This window comes from Herpailurus yagouaroundi, unplaced genomic scaffold, assembly GCF_014898765.1.
Source record: "Herpailurus yagouaroundi ecotype Mexico unplaced genomic scaffold, PumYag 187, whole genome shotgun sequence".
NCBI lineage: Eukaryota > Metazoa > Chordata > Mammalia > Carnivora > Felidae > Herpailurus > Herpailurus yagouaroundi.
The window spans coordinates 4,604,725-4,623,020 of NW_024412418.1; the positions used below are offsets into that span (position 1 = coordinate 4,604,725).

Genomic DNA, 18,296 nt, shown 5'->3' on the forward strand with positions numbered 1-18,296 from the left:
TCAAGAAAAAAGATTACATAGCTTTTTCCACATTGTTTGTACTGCACATTTTACATCTTTGTTCCTCAAGCTATAGATCAAGGGATTTAACATGGGGATAACAAGGGTGTAAAATATGGAAGCCACTTTATCAGTGTCAAAGGAATGACTGGACTCGGGTTGCACATACATAAATATCAGAGTCCCATAGAACACGGTGGCCACTGTCAGGTGGGACCCGCAGGTGGAGAAGGCCTTGTGCCTACCCTCAGCTGAGTTCATCTTGACGATGGCTGTAAGGATCAGGAGGTAAGACACAATAACTATCAAAAGGGAAAAAATCAAATTAAAGCCTGCTAAGATCAGAATAATCAGTTCAATTTCATGTGTATTTGAGCAAAGCAAAGATATCAAGGGGAGACTGTCACAGTAGAAATGACTAATGACATTGTAGCCACAGAAGGATGAACTAAAAATCTTCATGGTGACTAGAAGAGACACAAATGCGCTGTAGAGATAGGGGATTGCCACTAGCACCTGACACACACTTTGTGACATGATGACTGGGTAGAGCAGAGGGTTACAGATGGCCACATAGCGGTCATAAGACATCGCTGACAGAATGAAAAGTTCACTAATGATGAACACAAGAAAGAAAGCGAGCTGTATAGCACAAAAATAATAGGAGATTGTATTTTGATCCACAACAAAATTGACTAGCATTTTGGGTCCTACAGTTGTTGAATAACCCAGATCAGTGAGAGCCAGGTGTTTGAGGAAGAAGTACATGGGTGTTTGTAGCCTGGAGTCCATCTTGGTGAGGATGATCATGCCCAGGTTGCCCACCACTGAGATCACATAGATGATGAGGAAGAGCCCAAATAATGGAGCCTGCAGCTCAGGACGGTCTGTGATTCCCATGAGAATGAATTCTTTCAGCCCTGTTAGATTATGTTTTTCCATGTAGGTTTAGTAGAAAATCTATTCTGGATAGATATATCATAAGAGTCAATAGATTTCATGTATTATCTCCTTGGAGAGGTTTTAGTATGCCAAATTAGTATAAATAAGATACATCCAAACTATCCAATTTAGGATATTTGAAAATAAACTCATCTGTCACAAAGACTACTATGCATACTTAGAGAAAGAAAGGGAAATGGAAATAGATGAATGGTTCTCATTCCATTCACATTTTATTCCACAATGAATACTTTCCATTGTCTAGAGACATTTTGGTTGTCACATCTGGGAGTTAGGATTCTACCAGCTTCTAATGGCTAGACACAAGTTAAGCTGCTAAATATCTTAATATATCCAATACCTAGGCCATAACAATATTCAGCCAGGAATAACAACAGTAAAAAAATTAAGAAACTCTGATGATATAATTAAATAGATAGATGAGAGAGAGAGAGAGAACGAGAAAGAGAAATGATAAATAGGTAGATGATAGATGATAGATGATAGATGATAGATAATAGATAATAGATAGATGGATAGATAGATAGAAGTACATAGATATGAATACTAAGGCAAAAATAAAAACCAAGTTAAAAATTTAGGGATCAAAGATATAGGTGATTATTTTACTATTCTTTAAAGTATCATTATTTCTATTATTTATAGGATACAATCACAAGATGACATTTATAAAATACATCAATGATACGGCCTAATACGTATGTCAATTATATAATAAAATTTTTAAACCACAAATTTCCCAAATGCATAAAACCCACTACTCAAAACATGGTTTTATGAAAGGTATTATTATGAAACTGGCTGGAACGTTAACACACTTGACAGATATTTGACAAGCGTATGAATAAGAAAAGTATGACAGATCACAGTGGGAATTATTTTTTATGTGGTGAAACATGCCAGGAGATATACGAGAATAAAAGTCTATATGACAATAAAACTCTCATATATAAAATTGACATTTCCTTGAAGAGCTTTTGTGTAGACAATGGAAATAGTTGGAAATAATTCTCAAATATCAAGTACACTGTGGGTTTCTGTTTGTTTGCTTGTGTTTTTTAAAAAAAAATTTAAGTTTATTTTTATTTATTTTGAGAGACACAGCATGTAAGGGAAGGGGCAGAAAGAGAGGGAGACAGAGAATCCCAAGGAAGCTCTGCAGTCACAGCACAGAGCCCCAGATGGGGCTTGAACTCTCAAAACCAGGATATCATGACATGAGCCAAGCTGAGAGTTGGACACTTAATCGATTGAGCTACCCAGGTACCCCAGCTGGTGTTTTTAAGAGTGATAGCAACTTACCTGAAATGTTTCTACTTTCCTGACTTATATACCTGTGTATTCTCTGGCCTGGGACTGAAGTTCTTTGTCAAGGCTATTGTAGGAAGAGGTGAGGAACTGTTTAAGCAAGACATACCTCACCACTCTTCCATGACAACATTTGAATAATTGTGTGGTGACTCCTTGGGTTACTTATCTTTTAATTTCTGTATCAATTTTAGTAGTGTCTTAATATAAGTTATTTGGGTATGAATTTGCTTAAAATATTATTCTTCCTCTGGGGCACCAGGATAGCCCAGTCAGTTGAGTGTTCAACTCTTGATCTCAGTTCAGGTCACGAACCCAGAGTCTTGGAATGAAGCCCCATGTCCAGCTCCCCACTAAGTGTGGAGCCTGTTTGGAGTCTCTCTCTCTCCCTCTTTCTCCCCCTCCAACCCCCAGCTCATGCTGTCTCTCTCTCACTCTCTGTCTAAAAACCAAACAACTATTTTCTTTATGGCATTCCCATTAAAATATAGATATACTAACTTGTATGTAATAAATCATATATACTTTACCAAGCAAGAAAGTTAGGGAACGTGGTGTAATTGGGAGCAGAAAAAAAAATTCATGGCAGAAGGTTCGCATAAAGAAGTTTTATGAAAAATCCCTTTGAATTAAAGGGTAGAATGCTCTAAAGAAAAAATGTTGAAAGTCACTGTGATACACAATACCATAGAAACAAAATACAATACACTAAAGGTGAGATATACGTGGATCCCTGTATGTGAGTTGAAATCCTTCTCTACATTAAGTCCACAGAAAACCCTTCGAACTATCATAGAGCACACGATGCAGATACACCGGTATATAATCACGTAAAATGTATCTAAATATCCTAAACACCCACAGATAAGAAGTTATGCCAGAGTGGGAAGCAGATGGCACGTTAAGGTAAGAGAATGAGGTTTGGTTAAAAAAATTGTGGGCATCAGTGCTCCTGTTTGAAGAAAAAAAAGGAAACTATATTGTTTGCAATAAAATTGCAAGGCTGAAGTCCCTGAGTGACCTAGAAGCAGACAAAAACATTCAATTTCACAACATAAAATACAAAGGTAATTATATGTAATTTCCCCTTAACTTACCTGAGTCTTCCTTATACCTTTGTGACCTCTTAACACTCTCCACTACACCGATTCACACATCTTTTTCTCTGATGGGAATATGATAATGGGTATCAGTAGATGACCATATTAGAGATATATTCAGTAAATGCAGTCCAAATGCAGTATACATCTTGGGTTTTGCTTGTTAGTTGTTTTCTGCTTTGTTTTGTTTCCTTTACAATCATGGAAGCCTAAAAAAAAAAATAATTAGCACTTTTTAAGTACCAATTTTTCTATGATGTGGCAGAAGTTAAAAGCATTTCCTCTCACCAGCTTTAGAATTCTATAAAAAGAATCAAATAGGAGTAGCAGTGTGGCTCAGCCAGTTAAGTACCCTACTCTTGATATCACCTCAGGTCATGACCTACAGGTGGAGGATCAAGCTCCGAGTTGGGTTCTGTGCTGAGCAGGGAGCCTGCTTGGGATTCTCTCTCTCTCTCTCTCTCTCTCTCTCTCTCTCTCATCATTCACATACACACACTCTCTCTCAAAATAAACATTTTCAAAAAAGAATCAAATTGCTCTTTCATAGTTTATGATCTCTGCTGAATATTTATTATTTATTTATTTATTTATTTATCATTTTTATTTTAGACAGAAGGAGAGAGCGTGAGCTGGGGAGAGAGGAGAGAGACAGACAGAATCCTAAACGGGCTCCGCAGGCAGCATGATATGGGGTTGGATCTCATGATCCCAGGATCTTGACCTGAGCTGAAATCAAGCATTAGATGCCCAACCAACTGAACCATCCAGGGGCCTGATATTTATTTTTTTACAGTTATATTATTTGAGATAATTATACCCAAACAAAATCAGACAAAGCAAACTAAATCAGACATAGTTACATTTTGTTAGGGCTTTGCCAAGGAGTTAAAATGGAACTTACCAAACATCACTGAAACGTTGTGGATATTTGGCAGTAGGAGATGGCACACAGTTTTCTGTCATTTTTACCTGCAGAGAAGCCTCTGTCTTGACTCTCATATGTATTTCTTACCATAGCATATTGAGAACAATTTATGAGTTCTCTTCACCTTTTGAGACTCTCCCTCAGGAGATGATGAGCAATTTGTTTATGATGGCTAAAGCATATGAAGGCATTAAAAACTTCCTGGAGCTTGTCCATTAATAGGCAGGGACAATTCATACTCACCACTGAGTAAAATTATCATTTATCTATCTATCTATCATCTATCTATCTATCTATCTATCTATCATCTATCTAATCTATCTATGCATCCATTATCTATCTATCCATTATTTGTCTATGTAACTATCATCTATCTATCTATCTATCTATCTATCAATCATCTATCTTCTATCTATCATCTACCTAAAATATATCATCTATCTATTTATTTATCCATCTATCACCTAACTATTTATTTACTTATTTATTTATTACTTCACTCTTATTTTTCACTAATACTTAACTTTTCATTTCACTGCATAGGACTCTTGATTAAAATGTCATATATTCAAGGCTGGCTCACCAGGAGTCCCCATTTCCACAGAGGTCTCCTCAGATTGGTGACATGGTAGATAATTGATAACTTCTGTTGTATTACATTATTTTAAAATTGTACATGGATAAGTATCCTGCATTAAGCAACTGTGACATGCTATTTCCTTGATTTTCATTTTTGTTTTCAGTTATCCTTCTTTCCAAGGCAGACATTTGCTATGTATCCATCCTTCTCATTGCATAGTCAGTTGCTGTTACTGACCAGTAACCACTTCTGTTTTGATTTTGTTTTTCTCTTTAATTTCACAGTGCCGTATTTTATTTATTCCTTGTGTCCAAATCATTTCAATGTTTCTTTCCCACCTTGAAACATGCTCTTTTGTACTTGATATATGCTTAATTTATCAAGTTATTCTTGAAAAAATATAATATTTTACATATGCACAACTATGTATATGTGTTATATTTCTATAAATGTCATTGTTGCATTTGTCACTTTATAGATGCTATGCATATATGATATCACACTTTTTTATTCTTCCTGTATTATAATCCATGATACAAATTAAACAAATTTCACTTATTTTTTATTGATATATGTGTGTCTAACCCTCAGCTATCATTAACAACATCATTACAGTATCCAGCCTCAATGAACAGCCCTGAGTTTGTTCCCTTAAAAGTTATATATATGGAAAGCCTAGGTGGCTCAGGAGGTTAAGACTCTGACTCGATCTCAGCTCAGGTCATGATCTCACCGTTCATGACATCGAGCCCCATGTCAGCCTCTGCGCTAACAGTGCAAAGCCTGCTTGGGATTCTCTCTCTCCCTCTGCCCCTTTTCTCCCCTTGTTTGTGTGTGTGTGTATACATATGTGTTTATATATATATATATATATATATATATATTTATATATATTCCTGATAAGGAATAGAATAGACTCATTGCTTTTCCCAAATATTTCAGATATATTATCCTAACATATTCTTTTATTAATAAATGTAAGACATATCTTGGATCTTCCCTTTCATGTCAGGTGCATAAATTATACCTTCTTCTTAATTGTACATACATAGCATTATAAGCATCTTTTATATAATTTATTATACTGCTTCTTCCCTTTTCTTTACAAGTTTGACTTCATCCTCACTGATTTGGATGTCTTTTATTTCTTTTTTGATGTCTGATTGCTGAGGCTAAGACTCTCAGTACTATGTTAAATATTAGTGGTGAGAGTGGACATCCCTGTCTTTTTCCTGACCTTAGAGGGAAATCTCAGTTTTTCCCCATTGGACCTCTATATCTCCAGTCTTTGAACCCTTCTGGTTACAAAAACTCATGGAAATCGGCCCCTCTCATTTTTCCCAGCCTATGACTTGTGTGTATACATAGTGTTCTCAGCTCTTGCTCAACTCGCTGGGACCAGGGAGCACCTGCATAGGTCTGCAGCACCTATGATCTGTTTCTTCCCCAAACCATGCCTCAGCACCGCATACCTCCCATGATATGGCCTCCTTTTTCCTCTAGCTGTGCAATTTGTTCTGTCAGTCCTCAGGTCAATCTCTTGGATATTCAGAAAGATTTGATGGTCATCTAGTTGTGTTTAAGGGACAAAAAAAGCCTAAGGTCTTCCTACTACTCCACCATCTTCTAAAATGAATATTTTTAAAATGTTATCCTTTTTCTACTGAATTAAATTTTGTACCTTCATGAAAAATTAGTTGCACTTTTTGTAAGTCTATTTTTGAGTTCTGTATTCTGTTCCTTTTCTTTACATGTCTTTTCTTCCCCCAAAGCTACACAGTTTTGATTGTTATAGTTATATGACAAAACTTAACATGAAATGGAATCTTTTCTTCTATGTTATTCTACATTTTTACATGTATTTTAGCTAGGTTAAATCCTTCATCTTTTAACACATTTTAGTATAAAGACAACTATATCTATAAAATACCTTGGTGGGATTTTGTTTGTATTGTATTACCTATAGATCTGTTTGGGAAGGATTGATACATTTAGTAGGTTGAGTTTTCTAATCTATGAACTCAGTGTGTCCTGAAATTTATTCAGATATTATTTGATTTCTTTAACCAGCATTTTTTTTCAACATTCAGATCCTGCACATATTTCCTGGGTTTAGTTCTAGGTATATTTCATTATACTTGTGTGATTGCAAATGATAATTATAATTAGGTGCTGTGCTGATCTTCTGGACTGTTGAAATGCCAAGTGTGTGTAGTCAATAGACTTTCTGAGGCTCCTGAGTGAAAGGAATGGCACTCATGAGGAAAGACCAGGACATAGACCCCCCTCATGGAATGGAGAGATTGGAGCACATTCAGATGACTGATGACTTCAAGTTAAGGCAATACACTGAACCTGCCTAAAACTATAATCAACTGTGTTTTAGACACCCCATAGAAACCTGTGTAGGCTACATAGAAAGAACATACTTACAGAGAAACTCACCTATATACACAATACATAGACACTGGAAAGTTTATTCTGATAGTTGAGAATGACACAGGAGTTATTTTAACTCTTCCTGTTCCAGGTATTCTTCTTCACTCCCACACAGCATTCCCACACTCCTTGCTTGGTGTTAGAATTATAGGCCCATAACCATTCTATTGTACTAACATATTACCTAATTATGATGCTTATAACTCTTGTCTTTACCTCAAGAATGGAATGTATATGTATTATTTATTCACAGTGTATTTAGAACACTTCAGAGTATGACTGGTACATAGAAGTCAATGTCTAGATACGTATCTTGAACTCATTTATCCTTGATTTTCCCTCTGAAGGAAGGAAAAGAAATGTTTAACGTTGATAATCTAATTCATAGGAACCACGCAGTATGTGATAAACTTAAGAAAAGGTACCTCATAACTTTTTCCATATCCTATGGAAAGCACATTTTACGTCTTTGTTCCTCAGACTATAGATCATGGGATTCAACATGGGGATAACAAGGGTGTAAAATATGGATGCCATTTTATCTGTGTCAAAGGAATGACTGGACTCAGGTTGTGCATACATAAATATCATAGTCCCATAAAACACTGTGGCCACTGTCAGGTGGGACCCACATGTAGAAAAGGCTTTGAGCCTACCCTCAGCTGAGTTCATCCCGACTATGGCTAGTAGGATCAGCAGGTAAGACACAACAACCATCAGAAGGGAGGACATCAAATTAAAAACTGAGAAGGCCAAAATCATCAATTCAATTTCATGCGTGTTTGAGCAGAGCAAGGATAACAAGGGAAGACAGTCACAGTAGAAATGGCTGATGACATTGTAACCACAGAAGGATGAACTAAAAATCCTTATGGTGACTAGTAGAGCCATAAATGTGCTGTAGAGATAGAGGATTGTCATCAGCACCTGACACACCCTTTGTGACATGATGACTGGGTAGAGCAGAGGATTACAGATGGCCACATAGCGGTCATAGGACATAGCCGACAGAATGAAAAGCTCGCTAACGATGAACATAATGTAGAATGCTCCCTGTGTGGCACACAAATGATAGGAAATTGTGTTTTCTTCCACAACAAAACTTGCTAACATTTTGGGTCCCACAGTTGTTGAATAACCCAGATCAGTGAGAGCCAGGTGTTTGAGGAAGAAGTACATGGGTGTTTGTAGCCTGGAGTCCACCTTGGCGAGGATGATCAGGCCCAGGTTGCCCACCACTGAGATCACATAGATGATGAGGAAGAGCCCAAATAATGGAGCCTGCAGCTCACAACGGTGTGTGATTCCCATGAGAATGAATTCTTTCACCACTGTCAGGTTGTGTTTTTCCATCCAGGTTTACTGGAAAATCTATCCTGAATAGATAATCAGCACAGTAAATAGCTTTCATGTTATATCATCTGGTTGTGTTTTATCCTGAATATAAGTAAAATAACAGTGTCAAGAGTCTAAGAAAGCAACAGAAGTATGCAGTATTGTAATATTATATTATAAACACATTCATAGAAAATCCACACTTACAGCACATAAGACATTGCTTATAAGATGGTGAGCTTCTGATAAACTGCTTGTTACCAAGTACACACCTTCTTCGGTGAGAAATACTGAATTTGAATTACTTTAAGAAAAACTGTTGCGTGAACAGAAGGAGAAACAATATAGTGTTGTTTGGGTGAAGTGGTGAACGGTGAAAGAAAAAAAATGACATTGCTGGTGCTGATTTCCTGTGAGATAAGGGAGAAGGGCTTTTGCTCTTGAGCTTGACATCTAGGCTTTCTCTCTTGAGTTCAGCAAAGCACATTTTTTTTTCACAGTTTACTATCTGTTTAGATGATCAGATCCTTGTTTTTTGAAGTTATACTCTTTGAGAAAACTATGTTTGCTTTCTGTCAGATTCCGCTGGTAACTGAACATGCTGTATATTTACCATCACCAAAAAACTGGATACTAAAAGTCTCCTAGGCTCCAAATATTAGTTTTAACACCTCAGTATGAGGTGGAGTTTCTCTTATTGCTCATTAGAAAGTAGGAAAAAAATCACATTTATAAATTGGTTTAAATAACTATCACAATGTTTTTGAGAAGGGGATAAGAAGAATCTAGTCCTTAATGACTGATAATTTAGATATCAAGTGAACACCTGAACACCTCGAGTTTAATAATTCTGCCATACATTTTATTCTTTATTTTTTAACAATTTTTTAAATATTTATTTATTTTTGAGAGAGAGAAAGAGAGAGAGCAAACGGGAGGTGTAGAGAGAGAGGGAATCGCAAGCAGGGTGCACACTGTCAGCACAGAGACAGATGCAAAGCTAGAACTCACAAACTGTGAGATCATGACCAGAACTGACACCAAGAGTCCAACGCTTAGCCAACTGGGTCACCCAGGTTTCCCTATTCTTTATTCCTGACACTTTAGTTGGGCTTTATGGTAGCTCAGTTTTGACCTGTATTATTTGTATGATCAAGTATTTACATGAAACATACATTTACATAAGCAATATGGCAGTGACATTTCAAAAATGCTTATTAGCCTTTGTGAAGATACTTGAACAAGTAATCTGAAAAGAAAGAAGAACATTCTTATTCTGTCACACACTATCAATAGTGGAACACAGAAGCGAAGCAGGAATCCTAATGTTTTGCTATGCTTTGACAATGGAATAAAACTGTTACCTTGCAAATGTCACCAAAACTATTTGGATATTGGTATAATACAGCATTACATGAAATATTCTGTTTACCTGTGATCTAACTTCTGTCTTGACTTCCCCATGTGCTTCATAATATGTGAGATCATTTTATGGATTCTTTTTCGCCCTCTGAGACTCTCCCTGAGGATATGCCGAGGAATTTCTTGATCATCCCTGAAGCATTTGAAAGCTTTGCCGAATACAAGGGGGGGATGTTTATTAATTGTGTAGAATACTTTGTATTCACCAGTGACTTAGTTTTTTTTTGTTAGTTTGTGTACTACATTCATACATTTTACTCCTGATTAGCTCTTTTTCCCCCATACTTTGATGGTTAATTTTATGTGTCCACTTGGCTTAAGCTGTGGTGCCCAGTTGATTAGTCAAATATTAGTCTCGATGTTATTGTAAAGATAGTTTTTACATGTGATTAAAATTTAAATTAATAGACTTTGAATATAGTCATGTACCCTCCAGAATGTAGGTGGACCTCATCCAATCAGTTGAAAGCCTTAAGGAACAAAAAATGAGGTCTCCCAAAGAAATTATGCTCCAGACAGCAATATAGAAAATCTACCTCCGTTTCCCCTCTTTGTACTCAAGACTGCAATATCAACTCTTACAATGCTGGGTTACTCCGCAGATTTTGCCTTGCCAATCCCAACAATCACATGTGCTAATTTCTCAAAATCTCCTCTCTCTCTCTGTCAAAGCTGTATTATCATATATTGTATACAGTTATATATGTATTTGTATGTTATATAAAATATTTTACACATATAAAATATGACATATTCATATATGTGTGTATATGTACGTATGTGTATGAAACCTTCTTTTGATTTCATTCCTCTGAGGTACCTTTACCAAAACAAACATATAGGGAAATTGATTAACATATGTTATCTACACCCCTAGCTTGCCAGTATTCCTTCAGTTCTACAATGGTGTCCTTAGGTGGATGACACACAGACTCATTTTTAAACACTGTCCCATTGTATTGTTTAAAATGATTAAATGAGTTACAAGTAATAATATATTGTGTATATAAGGTGTGCCCTTAACCTTTTTTTTCTCATGTTTAAAAATTTTTTTGAATGTTGTGAAAGGAATATATAGAGTCTCTGATTTATAAAAATAAGTGTTTAGTAGAAGAGACAGGCAAATAAGCTATGTGCAAGAATATGTAGGAATGGCACCTGATCTGGAATTGAAACTAATTGAGGCTAATATCTGAAGTATGAGCAAGAATCAGAGGGGCACCTGGGTAGATCAGTCAGTTGAGCGTCTGACTTCAGCTTAGGTCATGATCTCACAGTTCGTGGGTTTGAGCCCTACATTGGGCTCTGTGTTGATGGCTCAGAACCCGTAACCTGCTTCGGATTCTATGTCTCTCTCTTTCTCTCTCTCTGCCCCTCTCCTTCTTGCTCTCCCTCTGTCTCAAAAATAAATAAATAAAAATTAAAAAAATATTTAAAAAATCAACAATCTGTTAGAGGATTGTTCTCACTTGAAATTTTTTTATTTTATTTTTTTTTTTAATTTTTTTTTTCAACATTTATTTATTTTTGGGACAGAGAGAGACAGAGCATGAACAGGGGAGGGGCAGAGAGAGAGAGGGAGACACAGAATGGGAAACAGGCTCCAGGCTCCGAGCCATCAGCCCAGAGCCCGACGCGGGGCTCGAACTCCCGGACCGCGAGATCGTGACCTGGCTGAAGTCGGACGCCCAATCGACTGCGCCACCCAGGCGCCCCCTCACTTGAAATTTTAAAATAATGAAAAATTTTATTTATTTCTATGCTTATCACATACTGATTGTTGCCCATCTTCTGGAAACAACAGTACAAGACTCCCGCAGAGTTATAGTTTACATTGGTTAATACATACTTTATTGTTCGTGTATCTTACAATGAATTTTAAATACCACAGTTGCAAATATCCTGCAGGTCCTATTAAGAGCATTTTTTTTTTACCTCTTTGTTCCTCAAGCATGGATCATTGGATTCAGCATGGGTATAAGTAAACTGTAATGTAAAATAAAGAAGTTATTTTATCAGTGTCAAATGAATGGCTGGATTTGAGCCACACATACATAAAAGATAGAGTACTGTAATATATGACTATCACTGTCAGATGGGATCCACAGGTGGAGAAAGCCTTGTGCCTGCCTTCTTCAGAGTTCATTCTGAGGATGGCAGCAAGGATCAGAATGTAGGACACAAGGACTATCAGAAGAGATGACACTAATTTAAAAGTTGAAAAAATCGGAGTTATCAATCTAATTTCATAGGCCCCTGAGCAGAAGAAAGTTATCAATGGAGACTATCATAGCAGAAATGCCTGATGACATTACAGCTGCCAAATTATGAAAGGAAAATCCTTATAATAGTTAGCAAAGACAAAATGGTGCTGTACAGATAGGGTCTCAAGCAACTGACAATCTTTGTGACATCACAACTATGTAGAACAGAGGGTTACAGATGGCTACCTAGCAGTCATAAGCCATTGCCAACAAAATAAAACTTTGCCAGTAATAAACATATTGAAGCAAGTGAATTGGGTAGCACCTTAGTTATACAAGATGGTAGGTTGAGCTACAGGAGAATTTACCAACATTTTGGGTCCTGCAGCTGTAGAATAATCAAGATCAGTGAAATCCTGGTGTCTGAGGAAGAAGTACATGGGTGTTTGTAGCCTAGTGTCTATCTTGGTGAGGATGATCAAACCCAGATTACCCATGACTGAGACCAGGTAAACAGTGAGAAACAGTCCAAATAATGGAGACTGCAGCTCAGGGAGTCCTGTGATTCCCATTAGAATGAATTCTTTCAACAGTGTTAGATTGTGTTTGTCCATGCAGGCCATTCGGGAAACCTATACTGGGAATAAATATAAAAATAATCATTAACTTTCATGATATGATTGAGATGACTGTTGTAATAAGTGATTAAAGGCCTAAATCTTTCATTATGGCCTGTTGCCTTAATTGGTTGTTCTGACACCCAACAGCTCAATTCTTTCTCTCTCAGTTCAGCTGAGCTCTTTATAGCTTTTTATTATGTAATACCAAAGACACAAACAAGAAAAGTAAAAACAGATAAATGGACTTTATCAAAAGTTAGAAAGCAAATTTTTGTGCATCAAAGGACACTATCAAAGAATGAAAAGACCCACATGATGGAGGAAATTTTAATTCACGTATCTCCTAAGGTTCTATTATCTAAAATATATAAAGGATTTTTCAACTCAACAAGAAAAAAAAACACAAATAATCCAAATTAGAAAACAGGCTAAAGACTTGAAGACACATTTCTCACGGAAAATATAGAAATGGCCAATAAACACATGAAGAAATGTTTAACACATAAGAAATGCAAACAAAAACCACAATGAGATATTATAGAATGGTTATTGAAAAAGAAAAAGACAAATACAAAAGTTGACAAAGGTGTGGAGACATTACGACCTTTGTGTATTGTTTTTGGCAACGTGAAATGGTACAATTTGATGGTTATCCAATAAGTGAAACAGAGGATTACCATTATAACCCAGCAAATCTATTTCTAGATATATATCCCAAGGTTTTGAAAACCACAGGTGCTCATACCAAAAAGTGTAGGTAAATGCTCAGAGCAGCTTTATTCACAATAGTTAAAAAGTAGAAACATCTTAAATGTCCATCAACGGGTCCATCAACTGGTGAATGGATAACAGATGTGCTATATCCATACAATGGGATATTAGTAAGCCATACAACGAAAGAAGTATTAATATATGCTAGAACATGTATGAACCTTTAAAACATTATGCTAAGTGAAAGAATATAAAAGGTCACACATTGTAGATACTGTACAATTCCATTACATGAAGTATCCAGAATAGGTAAATCCATGGAGACAGAGAGCAGGTTAGTTATTGTTTGTTCAGGAACACTGAATTACTTCTGAAGACACAATACTTTTAGGGACATATTTTTAGTGGGTATTAAAAAGCATTCTACATCTCCTGGAATAAATGAGAGTTTTATTTTTATTTTTTTTAAACAGGTGAAAATATTTTTTTCAATGTTTATTTATTTTTGAGAGAGAGAGAGACACACACACAGTGTGAACAGGGGAGGGGCAGAGAATGGGGGAGACAACAGAATCCGGAGCAGGCTCCAGGCTCTGAGCTGTCAGCACAGAGCCCGTTGCGAGGCTCGAACCCATGAACCATGAGATCATGTCCTGAGCTGAAGTCGGAAGCTTAACTGAATGAGCCACCCAGGTGCCCCATAAATGAGAGTTTTAAAAAAATGTTCTTTTTTTCTGACTCCATGCTAGTAAATATCAGCCTTCCTATATGTGAAGACAGATATGAGACATTTTTCTTGTTGTCTTTATACTTCTATATAATGCACTAAACTCTTCTCTGTCCCCGTGGTATATTTATATTTATATTTATATTTATATTTATATTTATATTTATATTATTTATATTTATATTTATATTTATATTTATATTTATATTTATATTTTTATTTTTATCGGAATAATCTACTTTGGACCACTGAAATTGTTATTTTTTTTTCCTGCTTAAGACCCTACAAACATGTAAAACAATACAATGGGCAGAGATTTAGCATTGAATCTTCACTATAAAACTGCTGTAAGAATAGAAATGAGAATTAAACTAACCCCATCCCTGCCCCATCCCCCTGCCTAGTAGAGCATTCAACATTAAAAAGAACGACCATAAAGGTATTCTATGATTATAGATAAATAATATATGCATTTAAATACATATATTTAAAAACCAAAGTAACTTTTGAGAGGGAGTAAAGGGATTTTAGAAAGAGCTACTAAATAAATGAGTGGCAAATTAACTTTATTTTTATGTATGTATGTATTTATTCATATTTATTTTTTGTTTTTAGTTAAGTGCCCTTTTTCTTTCTTTCTTTCTTTCTTTCTTTCTTTCTTTCTTTCTTTCTTTTGTTCTTATTTTTCCTTCCTCCCTCCCTTCTTTCATTCCTTCTTTCTTATTATTTAAATCCAGATTAGTTAACTTACATTGTAATAATGATTTCAGGAAAAGAATTTAGTGATTCATCACTTCCATATAGCACCCAGTGCTCATCCCAGCAAGTGCCCTCTTTAACTCCCATCATCCATTTATCCCAACCCCCTACCCAACACCCCTTCAGCAACCGTCAGTTTGTTTTGTTTTTAAGAGTCTCTCATGGTTTGTCTCCCTCTCTGTGTTTATCCTATTTTTGCTTCCCTTCCCTTATATTCATCTGTTTTGTTTCTTAACTTCCACATATGAGTGACATTATGTGATGTTTGTCTTTCTCTAACTGACCATTATTTCACTTAACATAATACACTCTAGTTCTATCCATGTTGTTGCAAATAGCAAGATTTCATTCCTTTTCATTGCTGAGTAATATTCATATATATATATATATATAATATATATATGCATATATATACACACACACACACACACACTACACCTTCTTTATTCATTTATCAGTCCATGGGGATTTGGGTTTTTTCTATAATTTGGCTATTGTTGATAGTGCAGCTGTAAATATTGGATGCATGTGCCTTTTTGAATCAGTCTCTTCAGCAAATGGTGTTGGGAAAACTGGACAGAGGCATGCAGAAGAATGACCATGGACCACTTTCTTGCATCATACACCAAAATAAAATGGATTAAAGACCTCAACATAAGTCAGAAAACCATCAAAATCCTAGAGGAGAAAACAGGTAACAACTTCTTTGACCTGGGCTGCAGCAACTTCTGACTTGACTTGTCTCTGCAGACAAGGAAAACAAAATGCAAAATGAACTACTGAGATCTCATCAAGATGAAATGCTTCTGCACAGTGAAAGAAACAAGCAGCAAAACTAAAAGGCAACTGACAGAAAAGGAGAAGATATTTGCAAATAATGTATCAGATAAAGGGTTAGTATCCAAAATCTACAGAGAACTTATCAAACTCAACACCCCAAAACAAAGAATCCAGTGAAGAAATGGGCAGAAGACATGAATCAACACTTTTCCAAAGAAGATATCCAGATGTCCAACAGAAACATGAAAAGATGCTCCATATCACTCCTCATCAGGGAAATACAAATCAAAACTACATTGAGATATCACCTCACACCGGTCAGAGTGGCTAAAATGAACAAATCAGGAGACTATAGATGCTGGCGAGGATGTGGAGAAACGGGAACCCTCTTGCACTGTTGGTGGGAATGCAAACTGGTACAGCCACTCTGGAAAACGGTGTGGAGGTTCCTCAAAAAATTAAAAATAGAACTACCCTATGACCCAGCAGTAGCACTGCTAGGAATTTACCCAAGGGATACAGGAGTACTGATGCATAGGGGCACTTGTACCCCTAGCTAGGAATCTACCCAAAGGATACAAAAGATACAGGAGTGCTGATGCATAAGGTCACATGTACCCCAATGTTTATAGCAGCTCTTTCAACAATAGCCAAACTATGGAAAGACGCTAAATGTCCATCAACTGACGAATGGATAAAGAAGATGTGGTTTATATATACAATGGAATACTACTTGGCAATGGAAAGAATGAAATATTTTTTTCCTTTTTTAAAAATTTTATTTATTTATTTATTTTATTACATTATTTAGTGTAATAATGGTTTCATGAATTAGAATTTAGTGATATATCACATATATTGTTCAAACAAACTTTTGAATTTTAGCTATCACAGCTGAAATTAGTGACAGAGTATATTCCTTATTTACATTTATCTAATGAAGAATTTTTTTAATGCACTTATATATTTTTGGCTGTTTTGATATCCTCTTTTGTAAAATGTTTCTTCAGGTTTCTTGCACCTGCCAACCCACCTGTCTTATTCACTCTCAATAGGTTGACTGTGTTGATCATCCTCATTCTAGGAATTAGGCAATTTTTGTTTTGTTTTGTTTTCTTTTACAAGTTACTTTGAAAGGGTGTGTATATTTTTTTAAAGATGTTTTTAATGTTTATTTATTTTTGAGAGACAGAACATGAGTGGGGGAGGAACAGAGAGAGAGAGAGACACAGAATCCAAAGCAGGCTCTATCCAAGCTCTGAGCTGTCAGCACAGAGCCCGATGTGGGGCTTGAACTCACGAACCGTGATATCATGACCTGAGCCATGTCAGATGCTTAACCGACTGAGCCACCCAGGCACCCCAAAAGGGTGTGTATATTTCAAATGAGGTCTCTGTGGATATTTTTTCCACTTTTTATGGTATATTTTTATTAATACAAATTTTCATTCTAAATAGAGTATATTTATCAGTGTTATTATTTTTTTGTACCCTGCTTAAGGAATCTTTGCTGATCCCATCATGAAGATATTATTTTACTTTAAGAACCTTTTTCGGTTTCAGTTTTCATATTCACATTCATAACACAAATCAATTAATTTTTACATGCAGTGTATAAATGACCAAAATTCATGTTTTACATAGGAACCTAATTGAATAGGTTAATCTACTGAGAAGCCCAATTTCCCCCATTACTTTGCAGCAGGGCTTTTGTTTTAAAACAAGTGTTTGAAAACACACTACTCTACATGTGAGTATTTTTGGACCTTATTTTATTGATCTCTCTGTAAACAAGTGCACTAAATACACATTTAAAAAACGAATCTAGCTTCAGTAAAGGAATTGATATCTGTTATTAGAAGTTCTTTGACCTCTTCCTTCTTCTAAGATATTGCTCTGGCTATTCTAGATCCTTCATATTTCCACGTAATTTTTTATATCAACTTAAGCATTAAAAACTACAGCGAAATTTTTATTGTAGCTGTGTTAAATCTATAGGAAAATTATTTATTGATTTATTTATTTATTTATTTAATATATGAAATTTATTGTCAAATTGGTTTCCATGCAACACCCAGTGCTCATCCCAAAAGATGCCCTCTTCAATGCCCATCACCTACCCTTCCCTCCTTCCCAGCCCCCCATCAACCCTCAGTTTGTTCTCAGTTTTTAAGAGTCTCTTATGCTTTGGCTCTCTCCCACTCTAAATCTATAGGAAAATTTAGATAGCACTGCCTTCATCAAAACATTTATATCTTCCAACCAATGGACGTGGTATATATTAACATTTATCTCTCCTTTAATAACTCTGTAACATTTTTCGGAGCATCTAGCAATGAAATTATGCAAATTATTCATTAGGATTTTCTGAATTGTTAGACAGATTTTTTTTTTCTAGTGTAGTCAATAGTTTCAAATTT

General features: G+C 35.8%; 2 protein-coding genes and 1 pseudogene across 2 annotated transcripts; all 3 read right to left on the bottom strand.

The window, feature by feature from the left end:
• LOC121043810 (olfactory receptor 8K3-like) lies at positions 1–942 on the bottom strand. The gene has a single exon (XM_040495809.1). It carries the CDS (start codon positions 940–942, stop codon positions 1–3), a length of 942 nt encoding a protein of 313 aa, XP_040351743.1.
• Positions 943–7,744: 6,802 nt separating this feature from the next.
• Positions 7,745–8,671, bottom strand: LOC121043811 (olfactory receptor 8K3-like). Its single transcript, XM_040495811.1, has one exon. It carries the CDS (start codon positions 8,669–8,671, stop codon positions 7,745–7,747), a length of 927 nt encoding a protein of 308 aa, XP_040351745.1.
• A 3,350-nt stretch (positions 8,672–12,021) lies between these two features.
• LOC121043812 (olfactory receptor 8K3-like) lies at positions 12,022–12,902 on the bottom strand (annotated as a pseudogene).
• Between the last annotated feature and the right edge of the window lie 5,394 nt (positions 12,903–18,296).